The following is a 22,425-nucleotide window of genomic DNA, read 5'->3' as shown; positions in this document are numbered from 1 at the left end:
AGAAAAAAATCACTCGGTCGGTAAATACCGAAGAAAAGCTCTCTACAGATTTAAGTTTTGACGATTTTGGATTTCAATAACAATACCAAAAATAGAAATAGAAAACAATAATAGACCATTTTTTGTAAGGAATAAGTATATAAATAATTTTCAGGCTTCCGTTTTTGATCAGGGTATAACTAATCATTGCTTATTAGCTGTAAATTTTAAAATTGCGCCTACACAAGCTGTAAACCCATCTGTAAATTCTGTACAAATTTCTGATTTATTGAAAGTAGCTATAGATTTTAATCTTGTTAAGAATAAGTTACAGACAGTCAATTGGAATGATGTATACTTGGATAGTGGTGGAAATAATTCCTTTTGTAAGTTTTATGAAATTATAAATACATTTATAATTTAGAATGCGTCAAACTCTTAATCTTATTGGCCTAGAAATATTCCCTAAATTTTCTACTCACAATGCGTTCGCTCTACTGTACTTACAGATTATGTCAAAAACATCGTAGTGTATTCAATTGTGCACCTGATGAGACATTGAGACTAACACTTCACCTAGATTACACTATACAGGGTGAGGCAGACCACCCGTACAGTACGTATAGCGACCAAACCAAACGAGGTAGATTATTCGTAACAATTTAAACCCCCCTATTTCCACCCCAAAAAATTTGGAGAAATTGTTTTGAAATCTCTAAAACTCCCCAAAAGGGTAGTTTTTGGGGGATAGGGGTGGTTTTTGGAAAATTTTCAAAATATGTAAAGGAATGTTGAGTTATACCTAATTTTAAAGGTATTTCTTCACTGATTATTTTGATGCAAAAGGTTTGAACCTATCTTGCCGCTTATGTACAGGGTACACTAAAACGTTAAAAAATCAGGGGTTTGTGGGTAAATTTATTGCAACTATCTGCACAAATATAGAGAGACGATATTCAAAACTAATGATGAGACGGCTTATCGAAAAATATCATCAAATGCCACCCTACCCAAAAATTTATACATTTAAAAATACATAGAATTTTGAAATACTTAACACCCCCAATCTAAAAAAAATCAAATAGCAACCTAGGTTGTGTTGTACACAATTAGAAAGGTCTTTACAAAATTAACATTTTCTACATTTAAAGTTTGTCTCTATCTCCAATGGTTTCAAAACTGTAGTACAAAAATAGATTTTTTAATCATTTTACTCAATGTATTTATTATAAAAGTCAGTGCAATGTGCAAGTAAAAACAAGTTCCAACATTAAACTCGACTCTTATGTTTATGATTGAAAAACAAAATACTGTACCCAGTGTTTAAAAGAGTCTTTTAAAATTTAAAAATGTATTGGAACACTGTAAACTACAATGTCTTACGATAAGTGCTGAGTTCTCTCATGGAACAGGAAAAATTACCCAGTTATTAAATTAGTACATTTTTAATTATAAAAAGTTTTTACACTTAAATTACACAAAATGTATAGGAGAAAACCTGTTGTTATTTAATCATTGATGTGAATGCCAAGGAAGGAAGGATTATCATGTCATTATTAAAAAAGATAAACACTTCAAACTGGTTTTGAAAATAAATCTACCATGTTACAGCAGCATCGTGGTAAATTATCAATATGACAATTATAATTTATCAAACTAAAACCAACAATAACCTAGTAACTGACCTCATGAAGAGTTAAAACCGGTGCTTAAACTGCAACCCATTGTTTTCCAGACAGAGTTCAATCCTCTGTAATAGCTTATTTCTATTTAGTAACAGAATTACCTTTACTTGTTTTGTTACATCAATGTCAAATCTACGAAAAGGCGTGAATATTTATCAACATCATTTATTAACTTTCATAATCGAAAACGTGTTTGAATTGCTTTTGTGCAAACTATTATAAAATAAAATACGAAATTAATTGAGTTGACAAAATGAAATTATTCCTGTGTTCCTGTTATTTCTGTTTACAATCATTTTGAGTATTTAAGAAAGAATTGGGTATTTTGAGTTTTTTAAATGTCGCGCTTTCAAAATTGTTGTTGATACCTTGCGTTGCTTTATATAGTGTATTTATTACATACGCTACATATATAAAATACCATGCTTCATAATCAGATAACACTGTTATATTACTTTAATCATTTTTAAATGTACTGGATTTGTCAGGTTTTGCATCTGCAAATCCAACAGTCAAGCAAAAACAAACACTGCCAAACTTCTTAATATAGCTGATACCCCCATATTTCTGATTAGCCACACGGACGGCTTAGGAAACTATCTATGAAGCCTTAAGGTACACTGTTTATTGGTTTTTTGTTGTTAATTAATTAGAAAGTGTTACAGTATACTTATAATGCTCTTAAAACAATTCAAACAATTAGACATTTTAATGTCCGATAGTAATTTTGTTTATTTCTTAAATATTTCAATATCAATTTGACTCAGCAAATCAATAAGTCTTTTTAGACTGCTAGGCAATAGAGTGATGCACTAATTCGATTAGCTAAAAACATAACAATAATTACCAAAGAGGTAAACATGTCTCTTCAAGGTTTAACAGAGCAGTACAATAAAAATTAACGCCTTTCTAGTACATTCTGCTGTAGACCATAATAATTCAGCAGTTTTTCATCTGTTCTAACAAAAGAGTCATCTTGGACGTACGAATTTAATGTGTTTTGACACTGCAATATGGCGGATGACTTTAAATTGTCTTGGTTGTAGAACTGTAAGGGAATTGACTAGTTTTGGGAATTTATACACTTTTCAAAGTAAACGTTCACGTATTTTAAAACGTTTAGATAATTTTTTGGTACTCGGAGTGAACTGAAGACTAAAGATTAAAGGCTAAAGTTGTCAAAGCTACTGATTTTTAAAAGTTTGGATTTAACCAGTTTTTTGAAGTAATTGGTCTGTTTAATTACACGATTTTCTTGTCAATACCGATTTCAGTAATATAAATAATTAGAAAGAATAATATCCACACTGCACCTTAATATTGGTATGTCGCCCTACCCCGCCATCTAGCTGGATAGATACGTCCCTGACGGCTGCGCGCGCACACGACACCGAAATCAATCCGCTACCGCTAGATTCGTGACGGTTCTGTGCCGTACCGTGACGGTGCCGCGCCGTGCCGTGACGTCCAACACTCGACGTACCAGACACAGTGTGAGCCCAACTGTTGAATACTAGTGCGCGTACCGTGGGTTGTATGTCTGGAGTCGGTGAAATTTAGGCAACTGGGCATGATTGAAGACGAGTTGTTGATTGAGCTGGTGAAGGCTCACCCCTTCCTGTACGACCCGAACGATCCCGACTACCACGACAATAGGCGGAGGGAGAGAACATGGTATGAGATATCAGAAAACTTGGAGTCCTTCACAGGTAAGACAATACCGAGAAACCTCTACTGTATTCTATTATAAACAGTCTTTAAACATGACTGATGACGGCTGAAAGGCGTATTCTGTGTTTCAAAATGTATGCAAATAAAGATATGTACTTGTAGAAACGTATACGAAGTGCCAGTACAGAGTCCAAAACATTTCCACAACCAGCCATCCTCCCGGTGAACCTGATGGTGCAGTAGTGGTAGGACTGGGAGTGAAGGAAGTTGGAGATGGAGGTAATGTTTGAATTGAACTGTCACGTCGCACAGCTTCGTATTTTGCGCGTGACAACCTGTCAGCTACTTGCATCTCACATTGTTCTCGACTTTCATCCTATCAGCTTGTTTAGGGGCAAAGCTTTAAATCATCATAGGTCTTTCTATATACAAAGTTCGTGAAACTGGTCAGAAGATTTATTTACATTACTGCATTTTGACGTATTTACAACAATTTTGACATTATCTTATTAGAATTATACGATTGAACGTCGTACTTTTCATCTTACTTAATTATGTCACATTAATTACGTGATCTATAAACCCAAAGATAACCTTATAATCAAGATAACCTAGATTATCTTTACAAACAAGATAAGATTTTCAATATCTTTGTAAATCCAGTAATCTTTTGTTTTCACTCTGGCAATTTTGCTAGCCCGCAACCAAAACCATTCCCATTTTTCTGTAGGTTTATATACTTTCTAATATTTGATTGCTCTCCCTCACGCACTTGTGATCAGACTCTCTAGAATGTTACTCTGTTACGTTATACGCACTATTTTGAGGGATGCTTATCAGTGTGAGGCAGCGCCAGATGAGAATGTTATTCTGTTACGGGATACGCACTATTTTGAGAGATGCTTATCAGTGTGAGGCAGCACCAGATGAGAATGTTATTCTGTTACGTGATACGCACTATTTTGAGAGATGCTTGTCAGTTTGAGGCAGCGCCAGATAAGAATGTTATTCTATTACGTGATACGCACTATTTTAAGGGATGCTTATCAGTGTGAGGCAGTACCAGATGAGAATGTTATTCTGTTACGGGATACGCACTATTTTGAGAGATGCTTATCAGTGTGAGGCAGCGCCAGATGAGAATGTTATTCTGTTACGTGATACGCACTATTTTGAGAGATGCTTATCAGTTTGAGGCAGCGCCAGATGAGAATGTTATTCTGTTACGTGATACGCACTATTTTGAGGGATGCTTATCAGTGTGAGGTAGCGCCAGATGAGAATGTTATTCTGTTACGGGATACGCACTATTTTGAGAGATGCTTATCAGTGTGAGGCAGATGGATGCCGGATACCGCCTTGATGGCCGGATGCATTAAGATAAGATAATGTACGGTACAAGATCCCCGTTCTAGTAAAACTAAATTTATACTTCCGCAGAAAATAAAACCTCATCGATTACAGAGTGATGGTTTCGTATACAATACTCTGCAGCATTTTGTATGGGCTAACAAAATAGACCCTAATATTTTAACAATAGTTCCCAATGTTCGTCGTATTTAAACTTTCATGAGTAATTATCCAAATGTGTAATTTATTTTAACAATTTACACATGTAAAACTCTTGTAGTTAAAAAATGTATTAACAAACCCATTTATAAAAATAAACTCAGATGTATTATAATTTTTATATTTATTAAAATTACCCGTAGTTATAAACTTTTCATTTATAATATTAAATTACAGTGTTATAAATGGAGTAAGAATGAAGTATTCTACTGCCATTATTAATACAGAGGTTTCAGAAAACCCATCTCAAATAGATATTTGTTTCAAACGGCTAACTCCTAAAATTTTGTTTGAACAGATTCTCCACCAAATTGACCGTAAAGTATTATTTTTATTTAAATTAATTCCAACTCTGTAAAAATGCAGGATATCCACAAACCAATTTCTTGCCTGCTACATTCTTCAGTAACTGATAGCGATAGAGTCGCGGTTGTTATTCAAGACCACTGCTGACTCACCAGGTACAGCGATTTCTTATCTGCTACATCGTTCAGTACTTGATATTGATGGAGTGGCGGTTGCGATTCACGATCCCTGCTGACTCATCAGGTACAGCGATTTCTTATCTGCTAGATCCTTCAGTAACTGATATTGAAGGAGTGGCGGTTGCGATTCACGATCCCTGATGACTCATCAGGTACAGCGTTTCTTATCTGCTGACTCACCGCTATACTGCGATTTCTTATCTGTTGATATTGATGCGGTTGCGATTCACGATCCCTGCTGACTCATCAGGTACAGCGATTTCTTATCTGTTACATCTTCAGTAACTGATATTGAAGGAGTCGCGGTTGCGATTCACGATCCCTGCTGACTCATCAGGTACAGCGATTTCTTATCTGCTACATCCTTCAGTAACTGATATTGATGGAGTGGCGGTTGCGATTCACGATCCCTGCTGACTCACCAGGTACAGCGATTTCTTATCTGTTACATCCTTCAGTAACTGATATTGAAGGAGTCGCGGTTGCGGATTCACGATCCCTGCTGACTCATCAGGTACAGCGATTTCTTATCTGTTACATCCTTCAGTAACTGATATTGAAGGAGTCGCGGTTGCGATTCACGATCCCTGCTGACTCATCAGGTACAGCGATTTCTTATCTGTTACATCCTTCAGTAACTGATATTGAAGGAGTCGCGGTTGCGATTCACGATCCCTGCTGACTCATCAGGTACAGTGATTTCTTATCTGTTACATCCTTCAGTAACTGATATTGAAGGAGTCGCGGTTGCGATTCACGATCCCTGCTGACTCATCAGGTACAGTGATTTCTTATCTGTTTACATCCTTCAGTAACTGATATTGAAGGAGTCGCGGTTGCGATTCACGATCCCTGCTGACTCATCAGGTACAGCGATTTCTTATCTGTTACATCCTTCAGTAACTGATATTGAAGGAGTTGCGGTTGCGATTCATGATCCCTGATGACTCATCAGGTACAGCGATTTCTTATCTGCTAGATCCTTCAGTAACTGATATTGAAGGAGTCGCGGTTTGCGATTAACGATTACTGCCGACTCACCAGGTACAGCGATTTCTTATCTGCTAGATCCTTCAGTAACTGATATTGATGGAGACGTGGTTGCGGATTACGATTATTGCTGACTCACCAGGTACAGCGGTTTTGTACAAGCTACTTATGTTCAGTTAGCGATTACTGTGTTTTGAAAATCGCGTGAAGAAGTAGCAGGTACGCCTAAAAGTAACATAGGAAAACGCACGCCTACTCGGTGACTATCCTCGCTTTTTTATGTTTTCATAGGGAACATTTCTCCACCGATTATAAGAAAACTCAAATTATGTAATTAATTAGCCTACATGTGACTATTTGGTTCTTGGACTATCTAGGATTGGATTATCTTTTCAACACGCGCATTGACTAATAACACAAAATGTAATGGGCGACAATATTTTTCAGTAACGTTAATGTCAATTATTGTAATGTAATAAGAAATTTCTATTTCTATGTAATATCGTTGCCTGCATATTTGCCGATGTAATTAAATGTTGTAGAAGCGGTTACTTCTTTCGTATTTCTTTTATTGTAATTAAATTAGCGAAAGGCTATATAGACAAATTGGCCGGTTTACTTTACCCATTCCGGTACAAATCTGATCAGGGCATTCCGATGAGATCCCGGAGAATGTTTTATTGTAATTCAATTAGCGCTTAGGCCATATACTAATTGGCCGGTTTACTCTACCTATTCCGGTACTAAACCTGATCGGATCACTTCGACGAGAACCCGGAGAATGTTTTATTGTAATTCAATTAGCGCTAGGCCCATAGACTAATTGGCCGGTTTACTCTATCCATTCCGGTACAAATCTGATCGAGGCACTTCGATGAGAACCCGGAGAATGTTTTATTGTAATTCAATTAGCGCTAGGCCATAGACTAATTGGCCGGTTTACTCTACCCATTCCGGTACAAATCTGATCGAGGCACTTCGATGAGAACCCGGAGAATGTTTTATTGTAATTCAATTAGCGCTAGGCCATAGACTAATTGGCCGGTTTACTCTACCCATTCCGGTACAAACCTGATCGAGGCATTTCGATGAGAACCCGGAGAATGTTTTATTGTAATTCAATTAGCGCTAGGCCATAGACTAATTGGCCGGTTTACTCTACCCATTCCGGTACAAACCTGATCGAGGCACTTCGATGAGAACCCGGAGAATGTTTTATTGTAATTCAATTAGCGCTAGGCCATAGACTAATTGGCCGGTTTACTCTACCCATTCCGGTACAAATCTGATCGAGGCACTTCGATGAGAACCCGGAGAATGTTTTATTGTAATTCAATTAGCGCTAGGCCATAGACTAATTGGCCGGTTTACTCTGCCCATTCCGGTACAAATCTGATCGAGGCACTTCGATGAGAACCCGGAGAATGTTTTATTGTAATTCAATTAGCGCTAGGCCATAGACTAATTGGCCGGTTTACTCTACCCATTCCGGTACAAATCTGATCGAGGCACTTCGATGAGAACCCGGAGAATGTTTTATTGTAATTCAATTAGCGCTAGGCCATAGACTAATTGGCCGGTTTACTCTGCCCATTCCGGTACAAATCTGATCGAGGCACTTCGATGAAAAACCCGGAGAATGTTTTATTGTAATTCAATTAGCGCTAGGCCATAGACTAATTGGCCGGTTTACTCTACTCTACCCATTCCGGTACAAATCTGATCGAGGCACTTCGATGAGAACCCGGAGAATGTTTTATTGTAATTCAATTAGCGCTAGGCCATAGACTAATTGGCCGGTTTACTCTACCCATTCCGGTACAAATCTGATCGAGGCACTTCGATGAGAACCCGGAGAATGTTTTATTGTAATTCAATTAGCGCTAGGCCATAGACTAATTGGCCGGTTTACTCTACCCATTCCGGCACAAACCTGATTGGGGCACTCCGTCAAGAACCCGGAGATTTTCGATTTGTTTTACATGTTTTATTGATTTCACCACTTGTATTACAATTAATTGTATTGGTCACGCCCCGCCGGAACTAACTGGTTTGGCAGGTACCTTAATCAACTGGATAATTCAAGGGCGCATATTTCTAAATATAATTTGTAGTTCTAATGGGTTAAAATGTATCGAAATTGGAGAATAAATACTCAATAACAAATCATGTAAACATATAGATGTTTTAAAATATATTTGAATGAATTACCAAAAGTAAGGCATTTCATTTTCTTTATGGGTATGGAAATGTGGTCAATATTGGTGATTATCAACATCCAACGTTGTAATAAAATATGAGCATTATTTTCAAAGTATTTGAACTTGGGTATAAATGAGGTAACTAATCTTATTTAAGTCTGCATTATATTTGAAAAATTCTAAACCTTTTATCGCCATATATTCAAAACGTCACAAATACGCTTTCAATTTACGAAACATTTTCAATGGTTCCATTAAACGTGAATATATATATAGATACTTTCTATATCTGCTAAATATTTTTCAGTAGACTACGTTAGAAGAAAGCTACATAACGAATTAATCACAATCTATATACATAAAACAAAGTCGGGTTAATTACACCGTTTATAACTTAAGAATAACTATAACGTTTAAAATGGTTTTTGCTAGACTGGCTACGTTTTCGCCTCGACTAGCAGAACAACGATTAAAATATTTTTTTTCTTCTCTAATTGTTAGCTCTAGGCTAGTAGGCTTCGGGAAATCCCATGCCACCTCAATGTACTACTGTATTTGTTTCTTGACGTAGGAGTCCTGTAAGGATCTAGGTTATCTTCTCGCTATGGGTCCATCAGGTTTCCTAGGTTGAAGCACCTTATCCAGGTTACATTAAAGTTACCAATATGCAGATAGTTACTTTGTTTTAAATAAATTTCTTAGTTGAGGTCAAAAATTGAAGTAATTCTTTAAAAATCTCTAAATCGTTTGACTGGAGAATTTTAGTTAAGTTTTGAACATTCATCCCACACTTATTCTTTATTAATTTAAACCTTGGCTTCTAGCATGGTCATATGCAGGGCACGTAAAAAAGATATGTTCCAAAGTTTCACTATGACCTAAAGTACATCTCAGACATAGTGGAGTGAAATACTGACCAATAGTATATAGGTTTTTATTTATATTGGCGTGACCAAATCTTAGTGTTAGAATGTTGATAATTTCCCATCTTTTCATTTCAACATTTTTGAACCATGTATATTTTTGGTATCGTTACAACAACCTCTTTATACCAACGGGCTTTATCTACTCCTATAAACAGATCGTTACTTTTTGAGAAGTATAATTGTTTTTGGTACGCTGTGAAATCGTCTATGGATATATGTAATTAATTGTTCTATTTTAGCGCCATCTTTGATTGCCTCTTTTGCTAATTTGTCAGCTTTTTCATTACCTGAAATACCTATGTGACTTGGAATCCACTGCAGGAAAATATTTTTCTTCGATTCTAATATTTTGAATATTATTGAGAAGATTAGATTTTGTTTCGATAAACCTTCGAAGCTGTTTTCTATAGCGCCTGCGAGTCTGTTAATATAACACTATCATTAAAGTCTAAATTATTTATATATTCAATACATTTTAAAATTGCTATTAGCTCGCCTGTCTAACTATATGAATACGGGTTTAAAGAGTATTGACCTGATATATTGAGCAGCGGAAAATTAAAATCGGACCCCGTACCATCTTTTGTTTTTGAACCATCTGTGAAAACACAGATAGTTTTTTGTATGTTGTGTTAAGTTTTTGTCTTATTGCCTGTAAAAATATAACTTTTTCATTTTGAAGATGCTTATTAATTGTACACTCATTGTAATCTGTTATATTTATACTGGTGCTAGGTTTTTCATTACTGCCAATCACAAAAAGAGGTTCTTTAAAATCCCATTGATTTTTAGGTTCTTCATTAATATAGAAATTAGGGTTCAACTGAGAAATATTTTTAAATGATTGTAAAAATAAAGGTATCTTCTTCTTTTCCCAATACTGCATATCCATATATTTGGAGTGCATCAAACCGAAATAAGCAGGATGTTTACATTGAGTAATAATCTTGTAGATTAATCTTTCAGTTAACATATTTCTTCTTAGACTTAAAGGTATTATTGCTGCTTCTGCATGCAAAGCTATAATGGGGGTAGAACTGAATGCTCCAAGTGCAACTCTTAATGCTTGATTTTGAACATTGTCTAGTTTATTTAATTCAACTTTGGCAATGTATCCATAAAGAAAGCAACCATAATCTAACTTACTGATAAGACTTTTGTAAATCTGCAGAACAATTCTGGATGCGCTCCACTTGTTCTGCAACTAATTGATTTCAATATATTTAAATCTTTTAGACATTGTTGCAATATTTTATTAATATGAGTCTTGAAAGTAAGCTTATTATCTATAAACATACCCAGAATTTTCATTGAATCAACTAGAGGTAATCGGTGTTCCTTTATAAAGTATTGTGGGTCAGGATCAACAACTCTTTTTCTGGAAAAGATAATTATACTACTTTTCTGGGCATTGAATTCCATGTGTAACATTTCAAAATATGTAACTAGATTGCGTATGGCTTGCTGCATTTGCGTGTGTACTAAATCATAACGTTTATTTGAAGAATATAGCAGAATATCGTCAGCATAGCCTACTGTAGAGATTTAATATGTGTCGGCAAAAACGAATTTATGTCTGATATGTATAAGGAGAATAACAAAGGACTAAGAACACAACCTTGAGGTAAACCACTGTTACTAACTCTAGTGCAGGTAAACCTAGAATCAATGAAGCTTAAGTGCCTGTTGATAAGCCAGTTGTGGCAATAAACCAATTAAAATATCGTTAAAGTGCACGGAAAAAAGTCAGGTAATCGGAACAAGATTGTTATGTACTAGTATAGATTGAATGAGCCTGTTAACTTTAGTCAACTGTTCTTTGTAAACATTGTTTTATGACAGCATAATCATATGTGTAACTAATTTAACGACTATTTCCAATTTGTTTACATTTGGTCTTGAAAGCATAGAGTAAGCTTGAAAATAACAACACTTCTTATTTCAATCTTTTCTGCAACCATTATTGAGCATGGAGTAAGGCAAATTTTCAGATAAGGAAATTAAAAGGTTTAGTTAAAATCTACTTTACTACAAAATGTACACTTTAGCAAATATTGAGTATGCAGTGCTTGGTGAGTACTGTAATGCATATATAAAAATTTGACCATATAACTTTTACTAGAAATTTAAAGACTGTTATAAAACGCATCTTAGTTGACTTTTGACAGAAGTAGGCTTTTCAGACATTTGTGTTTATACATATTTCATTGCTCGAGGAAACAAGGCACAAAATATATTAAGCCTGGAATAAATTACAATGGCCATAAATATACACTTTAAGACATATTTTCTTGATCGTAGGAACAATCAAATCTCAACATTGGCTTCGGATACTGACTCGAACCAGAAGTGCTCATACGAAAGCCTAGGAATTGTGTGTGAAATCGCGGAGAACTACTAGTTTTAACATTAATTGTAATCGTACCTTATAGCATTTGTTTTTTTTATTTAAAAAAATTTTAGAACGGTTAACGATTTATTTTGAAGGTAGATAAAACTAATAGGGTTTAAAAATATATTTAAGAATTTGTTGCGTTCGGAGTCGCTGGTAATTGCTAGTACCTAAACATATCACCTGTAGTTTCTGGATCACTATTTCAATTCAACTTTACACTTTTTCGCAGCGTGATGAATAGCAATTGAAAGTTTGAATGAAACTAGAAAATCTCTTGTATCCGGTTTTCATCGAACTGAAGTTTGAGTAGTATTTTCAACCTATCGTTAGCGGCACATGGTCGCTATTAAGTAAGCTAGTATGTCTCTGTAGGCAGATATGTTTTGTTTACTATTTATACTATATATTACTATTTAATGTAATAAAATATTTCCATATAGTTTTCGTATAGTTATCTATTTAACGTAGGCCTAAGTTTGATAAAACAATAAATATGATATATTAGATATGAACTAAATGGTCGTTTTAATTATTAAGAGTATTAATAAATCGATTAACTGTCAATTTCATTTAACGTATACTATGTGTGACGTGTCTACCGGCATGTACAGAATTATACTAACGATGAACCAAGAGAAGAAATCATTGATACCAACTTACTATAGATGTTTATGAATCATTAGGAAATTCCGAATTACTCAGATAGTAATATAATGTTGTGTGGAATTTGTTTAAATGTAATTCTAATCAGTAATCCACTTCATATGTGATAGCTTGAGTTTTGGTTTGAGTAAACTGTTGTTAATGTTAACTGCCTTAGCAGTACGCTGTGCGAGTGTAGTGGAAGCATCACTGATCAGAATGAGTGTTGGTAGAAAATCTATGCACGGCCAGGTCAGTTTTGAAAAGTAGGACAGTTAGTCCACTGGTGTCGGCGTGGACTAACTGTCCTACCCTGCAGAAAAGTGACGTCAGCCAACTTCGTTAAAACTAGGCGTGGACCTACAGTCCTACAATCGATAATATTTGATGTTGAGTTAACTCTGGCGAATGTACGTATTACGTAGTCTAGAGAATACTTGTACTTTTGAAGTCTCACAGATGCTCAACTGTGTCAAGGTTTACAAGATAAGAGTCTGAGGAGGCTTGGAAAAATACAAAATTGAACTAGTTTTGGGACTACAAAAACATTCAGAATCATAGTGAAATTAAGTTTCATCGAGCTGTCCAGTGATATTTTCAGGAAGCTTGGGTTTCTTACTTATTCTTGTCGCTCTTTTTTGGAGGTGATCATGTGCTGTCATTTTAAATATGATTCAAGGCAGCACATTCATAATTACGAGACAAGAGGTAGGGACAACTACCAGATTTAAAGTTGCTGCCTGACAGTTTCCGAACATTTGCCAAGACGGGTTGCAGCCTTATCAATAAATAGGTTTCCTGAGACCGTAAAACAGTTGAATGATTCTAAACAATTCCAATCTTGTGATACATGCCATCTGGTGCTAAATGCCTTCTCTTCTGTTGATGATTCGCCATATCTGGAAGTTAAAAAGGAATGGTTTCAAAATAGTTATAAAATATCAGAGTAATCCACCTCAGATCATATTTTTAGCATGGAAAACATAAAATCAGATACGCAAATAATAGTCATATCACCGTGATATAAAGGTGATAAACATACAGAAAGTCGCCATTTCCTGTTAAGTAGTCAGTATTTGTATGATTGACTGACGCTGATTTATCTTTTATTTACGTGCCTGTCGATTTTTTAAAGTGCTTACAGTTAAAATAATCACATATGAAAAATGTATCATTTGGTAATTTTTAAACTGTATCGATAACTTCCATTTCAATCTCTACCGAAACCAACGCGGCTGGTGTAATTTTTTCATGGGAAAAAGTAACCAATATCAATGTCACAAAAAACTAGGTTGTACACTCATTATATAATGTAAATTGGCTCTCAATTCCAGGACATTAATAGGTAAGTTAGAGCAACTCTAACTCCCATATCTAATGGCAATCTTGTTTCGTCTACAAAATTTATAACAGCTGTTTATAAGAAGAACCTCAGTCGTGGTGAAGTCTACACTTATTAACTGTGAATCAAGGCGTATTGAACGAATCACTTTTATAAAAATTATAAACACAGATAAACACAATTAATAATAAAATAACATTTGTATTATAATATTATCATTCGCTCCCCCATTCACTCAACAGGTAACTACGACTCCCTATTAATTCCACACACAACTACTAAGCATTAAACCCAATATCACAATTCCTCAGCAACAGAGTTAGTATAACATTTACTGATCCTAGCGGTTTACCATGAATTCATCAACAAATTAAAAGAGTCTCGACACTAGAAGATCTCTTTAGTAGAGCCTCAAGATGATTCTTACTTGCTAATTCTTTAACAATATTAAAAAGTCCTCAGCAACAGAGTTGAAGTACAAGTTACTGATAAAAACCTAGCGGTTTTATCAGGAAGATCTCTCTTACGTTAGAGCCTTAACTGATTCTTACTTGCTAATTCTTTAACAAATCAAAATTCGAACCAGAGGCTCTAGCGGTTTATCATGAGTTCAGCAACGCATACAAAGGCTCTCGACTCATAGTCTCTTAGAGCCTTAACATGATTTCTTAACTTGCTAATTCTTTAACAATATCATAAATCCTCTGAAACAGAGTTCCTAGCGGTTTAGAGTTCAGCAACATTCAAAAGGCTCTCGACACTAGTCTGTAGAGGCCTTAACATGATTCTTAACTTGCTATTTCTTTTAATTCAAAATTCTCAGCAATCAGAAGTTAGAGTTCTGATCCTGCGCCGGGTTTATCATGAGTTCAGCAAACACATTTCAAAAGGCTCTTCGACACTAGAAGATCTCCTAGTAGAGCCTTAACATGATTCTTTCTTGCTAATTCTTTAACAAATATCAAAATTTCCTCAGCACACAGAGTTAGAGTAATATGTACTGGATTCCTAGCGGTTTATCAATGAGTTCAGCAACACATTTCAACAAGTGGCTCTCGGACACTAAAAGTTCTGATCTCAGTAGTAGAGCCTTAACATGATTCTTAACTTGCTAATTCTTTAACAATATCAAAATTCCTCAGCAACAGAGTTAGAGTAATATGTACTGATTCCTAGCGGTTTATCATGAGTTCAGCAACACATTCAAAGGCTCTCGACACTAGAAGATCTTCTTAGTAAGAGCCTTAAAATGGATTCTTACTTGCTAATTCTTTAACAATATCAAAATTCCTCAGCAAACAGAGTTAGAGTAACTATGTACTGATCCTAGCGGGTTTATCATGAGTTTCAGCAACACATTCAAAGGCCGCTCGGCACTAGAAGATTCTCTTAGTAGAGCCTTAACATGATTCTTACTTGCTAATTCTTTAACAATATCAAAAATTCCTCAGCAACAGAGTTAGAGTAATATGTACTGATCCATAGCGGTTTATCATGCAGTTCAGCAACACATTCAAAGGGCTCTCGACACTAGAAGATCTCCTTTAGTAGAGCTTTAAAATGATTCTTACTTGCTAATTCTTTTTTTTTTCTTAACAATATCAAAAATTCCTCAGCAACAGAGTTAGAGTAATTGTACTGATCCTAGCGGTTTGTCTATCATGAGGTTCAGCAACACATTTCAAAGGCTCTCGACACTAGAAGATCTCTTTAGTAGAGTGCCTTAAAAATGATTCTTACTTGCTAATTCTTTAACAATATCAAAAATTTCCTCAGCAACAGAGTTAGAGTAATATGTACTGATCCTAGCGGTTTATCATGAGTTCAGCAACACATTCAAAGGCTCTCGACACTAGAAGATCTCCTAGTAGAGTCTTAAAATGATTCTTACTTGCTAATTCTTTAACAATATCAAAATTCCTCAGCAACAGAGTTAGAGTAATATGTACTGATCCTAGCGGTTTACCATGAGTTCAGCAACAAATTAAAAGGCTCTCGACACTAGAAGATCTCTTTAGTAGAGCCTTAAGATGATTCTTACTTGCTAATTCTTTAACAATCAAAATTCCTCAGCAACAGAGTTAGAGTACAAGTTACTGATCCTAGCAGTTTACCCGTTTACCGTGAATTCATCAATAAAATAAAAGGCTCTCGAAACTAGAAGATCTCTTAGTAGAGTCTTAAAATGATTCTTACTTGCTAATTCTTTAACAATATCAAAATTCCTCAGCAACAGAGTTAGAGTAATATGTACTGATCCTAGCGGTTTACCATGAGTTCAGCAACACATTCAAAGGCTCTCGACACTAGAAGATCTCTTAGTAGAGCCTTAACATTATTCTTACTTGCTAATTGTTTAACAATATTACAATTACTCAGCAACATAGTTAGAGTAAAGTTTACTGATCCTAGCGGTTTACCATGAATTCATCAAAAGAATAAAAGATCTAGAAGATCTCTTAATATAGCCTTAAAATTCTTACTTGCTGATTCTTTAACACAGTCCGGGAGTTTATTGATTAACTTGACACCAACACAAGATGGAAGTTGCTTGAAAGTAGAAGTTCTGTGGGATTGAGAGTTTTCAGGTCGTCCTTGTCCTTAGTATTTTATCCGTGGTGATCACTCCAGGTCACCCCTCTATCACGGTGAATTCCCAGGAATGTGGTAGAATCAACTTCCTCCAGTAGAGAGTTTTCCAACATTACTGCAAAGGAATCCCACGTTGTTCCTGCCGCAAACTAAAGTTGATGGTTTTGTGTTACAATGTATTCCATCACAATGTATGTATGTTCTTCTTTTTAATCAAGTTTTACTTAGAAGGAAAATTAAACGTATTTTTGATTAGAGCTAATCTTGTAAACTCGTAAGGAAGTGTTTACATAGTTACATTTTATTTCTTGCTATCTCAATACTTATATAATTAATTAATTTTATCTTAATAGTTTAAGTATAGTCTAAAAGTCGATTGTAGAATTAGTATTGAAGTTAATTTCAAGATTATTAGGATTTTTTTGCATAGGTACCTATAGCAATCTTAGTTACACAAGTTTAAAAAAAAGAAAAGTTTTTTTTCTGGTGCTTTATGTATATATATATATATATATATATATATATATATATGTGTGTGTGTGTGTGTGTGTGTGTGTGTGTGTATGTATATATGTATATGTAATTAGTATATACATAGTATATACGGGTTGCTGTATAGAGCGCAACTTCTGTAAGTTAGAATCAGTGTTTGTACTGAACGATTAATAAATAAGTCTTGGGATTATTTATTTTATTAGTATTTTTCTAAACTTCTAAAAATAAACTGGTAAATTGGTAGTATAGCTATGATTCTATTTATTTATAACTGTACAAAATGAAATACATATATACATATAAAATAATAGTGTAAAATCTTAAGCCAGGCTTAGATCAATGTTACATTCAAATAATAAAAAAGTAGCGGGATATTTGGTAGTTTTTCTATTGTATGGGTGGGATAGGCAGCTCATTCGCTATCAAACAGTTTAAGTCCTCTTTACTTTTTCTTATTCTTGTTTGAGTTATTCTTTATTTTTATATAAATTTAATTTTTTTTCCACAATAGAGTTTTTAGAAGAGTTAGCGGAGTACAGGAATATTAGCATTTTTGAATATGAAGATTTAAATCAGTTTTATTTGTCTAACGGTATCAATCAGTCCAATGGTAACTTATCGATCCTGCATGTGAATATTAGAAGCTATAATAAACATATAGACGAGTTTTTAACTATTTTAAACAGTTTTAATGTGACATTTGATATCATAGTGTTAACGGAAACTTGGTTGGATGAAAGTGGTGTGATTGTTGGTGTGGATGGGTATGACGCCATAGTTAATAAAGTAAGCAGAAATCAAAATGATGGTGTGATTGTCTATGTACGAAAGTGTTTCAGTATTACGCATGAGGAAGTCAGAATGCATGGGGCCACAAGTATAAAGATAAACTTATCTGTAGGTAATGAGCGGCTTTGTTTACTCGCAGTGTATCGTAGTCCGTCCCCTGACCTTGACCTACAATTGTTTATTCAAGACCTGGAGGTATATTGTAATGATAGGCCCAGGGATCGCATGCACTGGATAGTTGGTGATATTAACTGTTGCATACTACAGGAAACACAAAATCTCCTCTCACAACAATACCTAGATGTTTTGTACGGGTCCGGTTTTATTGGTTGTATTACTGTTCCCACAAGAGTTACGAGCGTAAGCAAAAGTTGTATTGATCATATCTTTACAGACTGTAAGGAAATTAATAAGTTAACAAGCTCAGTTATTCAATCCGAACTGACGGATCATTTTTTTATTATTACAGAATTAAAAAACTGGATAGAAAAAACAAAATCGAAAAATAAAAAGTTTATACATTTTGTTGACGATACAGCGGTGGGGCATCTTATATCCGAGTTAGATTGGTCTCCGGTCGTAGAAACGGATGATGTCAATGTTAGTGCGGGTTTACTTGTTACAAATTTACAAAATATCATTAAAAAATGTACCAAAGAAAAAACTATCCTTGCAAAATACAAAGCAATCAAACCTTGGATCACAAACAATTTAATTAAAGAAATCAGGAATAGGGACAAACTCAGTAAACAATTAAAAAAACAACCTTTTAACCCATTAGCATTAATGGCTTTTAAAAATTGTCGTAATCGGGTAAATTCATTAGTAAAAAGTGCTAAGGAAAATTACTATAGAAATAAAATTATATTGGCAAAAGGTAACGCAAGGGAACTTTGGAAGAACTTGGGAGAATTTATGGGAACTTCTAAATCCAAAGAAACGTTTCCTGTTGAACATTTTTTGTCTGGAAACACTAGAAGTGAAACTGATAATATTTTAGAAGCTGCTGATCAGTTTAATGAGTACTACGCCAATGTGGGTAGTAATTTGGCGAATGCAATCCCTCCTGTCACGGAGGTGGTTGTCAATGACGAGGATTATCAGATAGACTCCGTATTCCAATTTTCTCCAGTTTCTCTTGAACAATTAGAGAAAAGTGTTTTAGAACTGAAAGGGGGATCAGCTCCAGGCGTCGATGGGATCCATACAAAAGTTATTAAAAGTAATTTTCAAAATTTAAAAATGCCTATTACTCATGTTATTAATGTTAGTTTGTCTCAGGGAAGATATCCAGATATTTTTAAGATTGGTAAAGTAATTCCAATTTATAAAAGTGGCAAAAAAAATTTGATCATTAACTATTACTCTCGCTTGTGTCCTGGCAAAACTCATTGATAAGTGTGTTAAATTACAGCTTGTTGATTATTTAACCCGGAACAATTTCTTGTTTTCAAATCAATTTGGTTTTAGAAGAGATAAAAATATTAATGATAATTTATTTATGGTTACAAAAGAAATTCATGAAACAATTGGCCCTAATAATAATAAATGTATTATGGTGTTTATTGACTTGGCGAAAGCTTTTGATTCTGTTGATCGTGGTATTTTATTAACAAAATTGGTTAATGCTGGTATAAGGGACTTAGCACTTGATTGGTTTAAAAGCTAGTTAAGTGATAGGCGTCAGTTGGTGTTGATAATGGGTATTAGTAGTAGATTAGCAGAAATTGATTACGGGGTTATACAAGGGAGTACCCTTGGTCCAATTCTATTTTTAATATATATGAACAATCTAGGTAGGGTTAGTTTAGATAATGGCAAGATATTTCTTTATGCTGACGATACTGCTCTTATATTCGAGGGTTCGACCTGGGTTGAAGCTTATGATTATGCTGAACAGGGTCTCCGTACGGTTAAGGGGTGGTTTGACCAAAATAAGCTTACTGTCAATTCGCAAAAAACTAAGTACATGGCCATCTCTCTTAGATCTTCTTCTGATCCTGTGGGATTACAACTCAGGTTACATACTTGTGGCAGAATGAATGGTTGCACAACGTGTGAGTGTGTTGAGAGTGTGGACGAATATAAGTATTTAGGAGTGACATTTGATAAGAGAATGAGTTGGGCCCCTCACATCATTACAATAAGGAACAAGCTTAGGAAATTCATATTTGTTTTAGCTAATTTACGCCGGGTGGTTAATCTGAACGTTGTTAAATGTGTGTATTATGCTTATGTTCAATCGGTTTTACAGTTTGGAATAATCGCCTGGGGTGGAGCAAATAAAAATGTAATTAATCCATTAGAAATAGTACAGAAGGCTATTATTAAATCTATCTTACAGAAAGACAGAAGATACCCGACAAACTTAATTTTCGATGAATTTAAAGTTTTCAATATAAATCAACTCTATGTAAGAACCCTTATTTTATATATTTTTGTCAACAAGTCTACCCTTTTCACACCTATAGGCCACCACTACCTTACTCGTTCAGTGGAAAATATTGGAATTGTGATTCCTAGATTATCGAAATCTATTAACAAAACCTGTTCGTTTTACATAATTAACATGTTGTATTCAAATTTACCAGCTTACCTTAAAGTTAACGATGTCCTAAGAATAAATAGTTACAAAAAATTAGTAAACAAATGGTTAGTTGAAGTTGGGAGAGAAGGTGTTGAACGGTTTATGGTTTCTATATATTCCTAACGAGTGGTGTGGTGTGTGGGGGTGTGTGTTTGTGTGTGTGTGTGTGTGTGTGTGTGTGTGTGTGTGTGTGTGTGTGTGTGTGTGTGTGTGTGTGTGTGTGTGTGTGTGTGTGTGTGTGTGTGTGTGTGTACGAAAGCGGCTGGGTGTGTGTGAGAGAGAATGAGTGAGAAATTGGGAGGAGAGTGTGAGTGAATGTAAAAGATAGTGAGAGGGAGATTGACTGAGTGAGAAAGATATAGAGAGAGACATTGCTGATTTGTCTTGTATTTGTTGATAGTTTCACATGCAGGACGAAAGGATGCCGAAATTTTATAGTGTTACATAATTTTACAAATTAGGCCATTGTAATTAGCTTATCAAATAAGTAGTCTCAAATTCTATTACCTTTCTTTTCTCATCTATCTCTAATTCGCTAATTTAAGTTATATTAAACCTAGTCATAAATTGATTACAAGAGTTAATTTTTTGTTTCTTAGAATTAATTCAGCTATCTTATATTTTTATTTATACTTTATGTTTGCTATATTTGTTTAGTAGACTTTTAGAGCTCGTTCCCAGCACACAGGCATATGCCTTTGCTGGGAACATATTTCACTTACAAACATGTATATATTTAATGATTTCTGTGTGAAATAAAGTTTCTCATTTCTCTCTTTTCTCATTCTGATGGAAATTGTTTTGTTGCAGCCGCTGATTGCCGCAGACGCTGGATTCAACTGAGGGACAGTTACCGAAAGACCTTACAGAAGAAGATCAGAACCCCGGGAGAAGGAAGTAAACGCCCATGGAAGTACGAAACAATCATGAAATTCATCCTGCCTCACATGATAGAAAGAAAGCGATTGCCCAATCCGGACCATGAGTCTGATGAGAGCGTCGATTCAGCCAGCCAACAGCAAATCCTGGAGGATGGCGTCCTGTTGGTGGAGGAGAGTTTGGAGGAATCACAGGATGTAAAGTACCAACCTGAAGTTCCTCTCCACGATGACACCAGAACTCCCCGACTGAAGGTGGATCTTTCCAGAGATCGTTCCCGATCGCCTGTGGAAGGTTCTAAGGCTAAGAACTCGACAAAACCCGCCAAACGAAATTCCTTATCAACCATTCTACAAAGATACGTACATTCCAAAACGAACAGAAGAGATGAATCGGACCTGGTGGATGATGATGCCTTATCGAGTTTCTTCAAAGCAATGGAAAAAACAGTTCGCAATTTTTCTGCCCCGATGCAGATTGAAGTGAAGGGGAAAATTGCAAACCTTGTTAATGAGTACGAACTGAAGGATTATAACACTAAAGATAAAACACCTTCAACTTCAACTCCCAGTCATCCAACTCAATAGTTTTTCATTGTTTTGCTAACAGTCATAAACTATATTGAGAAGACGATCTCAAAAACTATATCTATTACTAAGGCGTGGCAAAACCTCGATTTTCGCGCTGCAACCCGTTGAGTGTTTGGAGTCCCTTAAGTCCTTACGAAAATGTGTGATATTTATTTAAACTCATTCATAATGTAAATTTGTATAAATAAAACTTGTAATTCTTGTTAATGGTATGCTTTACTGTTATTATCATACCATTTCAACAAATATACATTGTAAAAAATTAGTTTAACAAATCCATCTGCATTATGTTTTTGAACTAGTAAAAATAAATCTAAACCACAAAATTTAAATATTGAACTATGAAGATATACTTTTTTTCTCTTAGAACAAGAAGCTTATACATTGCCCTTAGTCCTATAAGAACCTTTGCGCTGCTTCCGGAGTGACAGGATATTCAGGATGGGTAAGTTTAGGGAATAGGGGCCGCCTCCTATCGAGATCCATGAGGAAGAATTAGGGCACTACATCTCAAAGTCATGTCTCCCCGGAAGAAGGGGAGGCCAGCTCTGAACCAGCCTTTCCAGTCAAAGTAGGCAGGGGGTGGCACACCCTTATCGAGGCTAACA

The 22,425-nt window shown here is 35.2% G+C and overlaps 1 protein-coding gene across 1 annotated transcript; it reads left to right on the top strand.

Moving 5' to 3' along the window:
- Positions 1 to 3,092: 3,092 nt before the first annotated feature.
- On the top strand, positions 3,093 to 22,024 carry LOC124353517 (transcription factor Adf-1-like). Its single transcript, XM_046803389.1, has 2 exons — positions 3,093 to 3,373; positions 21,159 to 22,024. The coding sequence occupies exons 1-2, from the start codon at positions 3,235 to 3,237 to the stop codon at positions 21,812 to 21,814; spliced, it is 795 nt and encodes a 264-aa protein (XP_046659345.1). The 5' UTR covers positions 3,093 to 3,234; the 3' UTR covers positions 21,815 to 22,024.
- The last annotated feature ends 401 nt before the right edge of the window (positions 22,025 to 22,425 follow it).

Source organism: Homalodisca vitripennis, chromosome 2, assembly GCF_021130785.1.
Source record: "Homalodisca vitripennis isolate AUS2020 chromosome 2, UT_GWSS_2.1, whole genome shotgun sequence".
NCBI classification, from domain to species: Eukaryota; Metazoa; Arthropoda; class Insecta; order Hemiptera; family Cicadellidae; genus Homalodisca; species Homalodisca vitripennis.
This window is presented reverse-complemented; position numbering and strand designations above follow the sequence as displayed.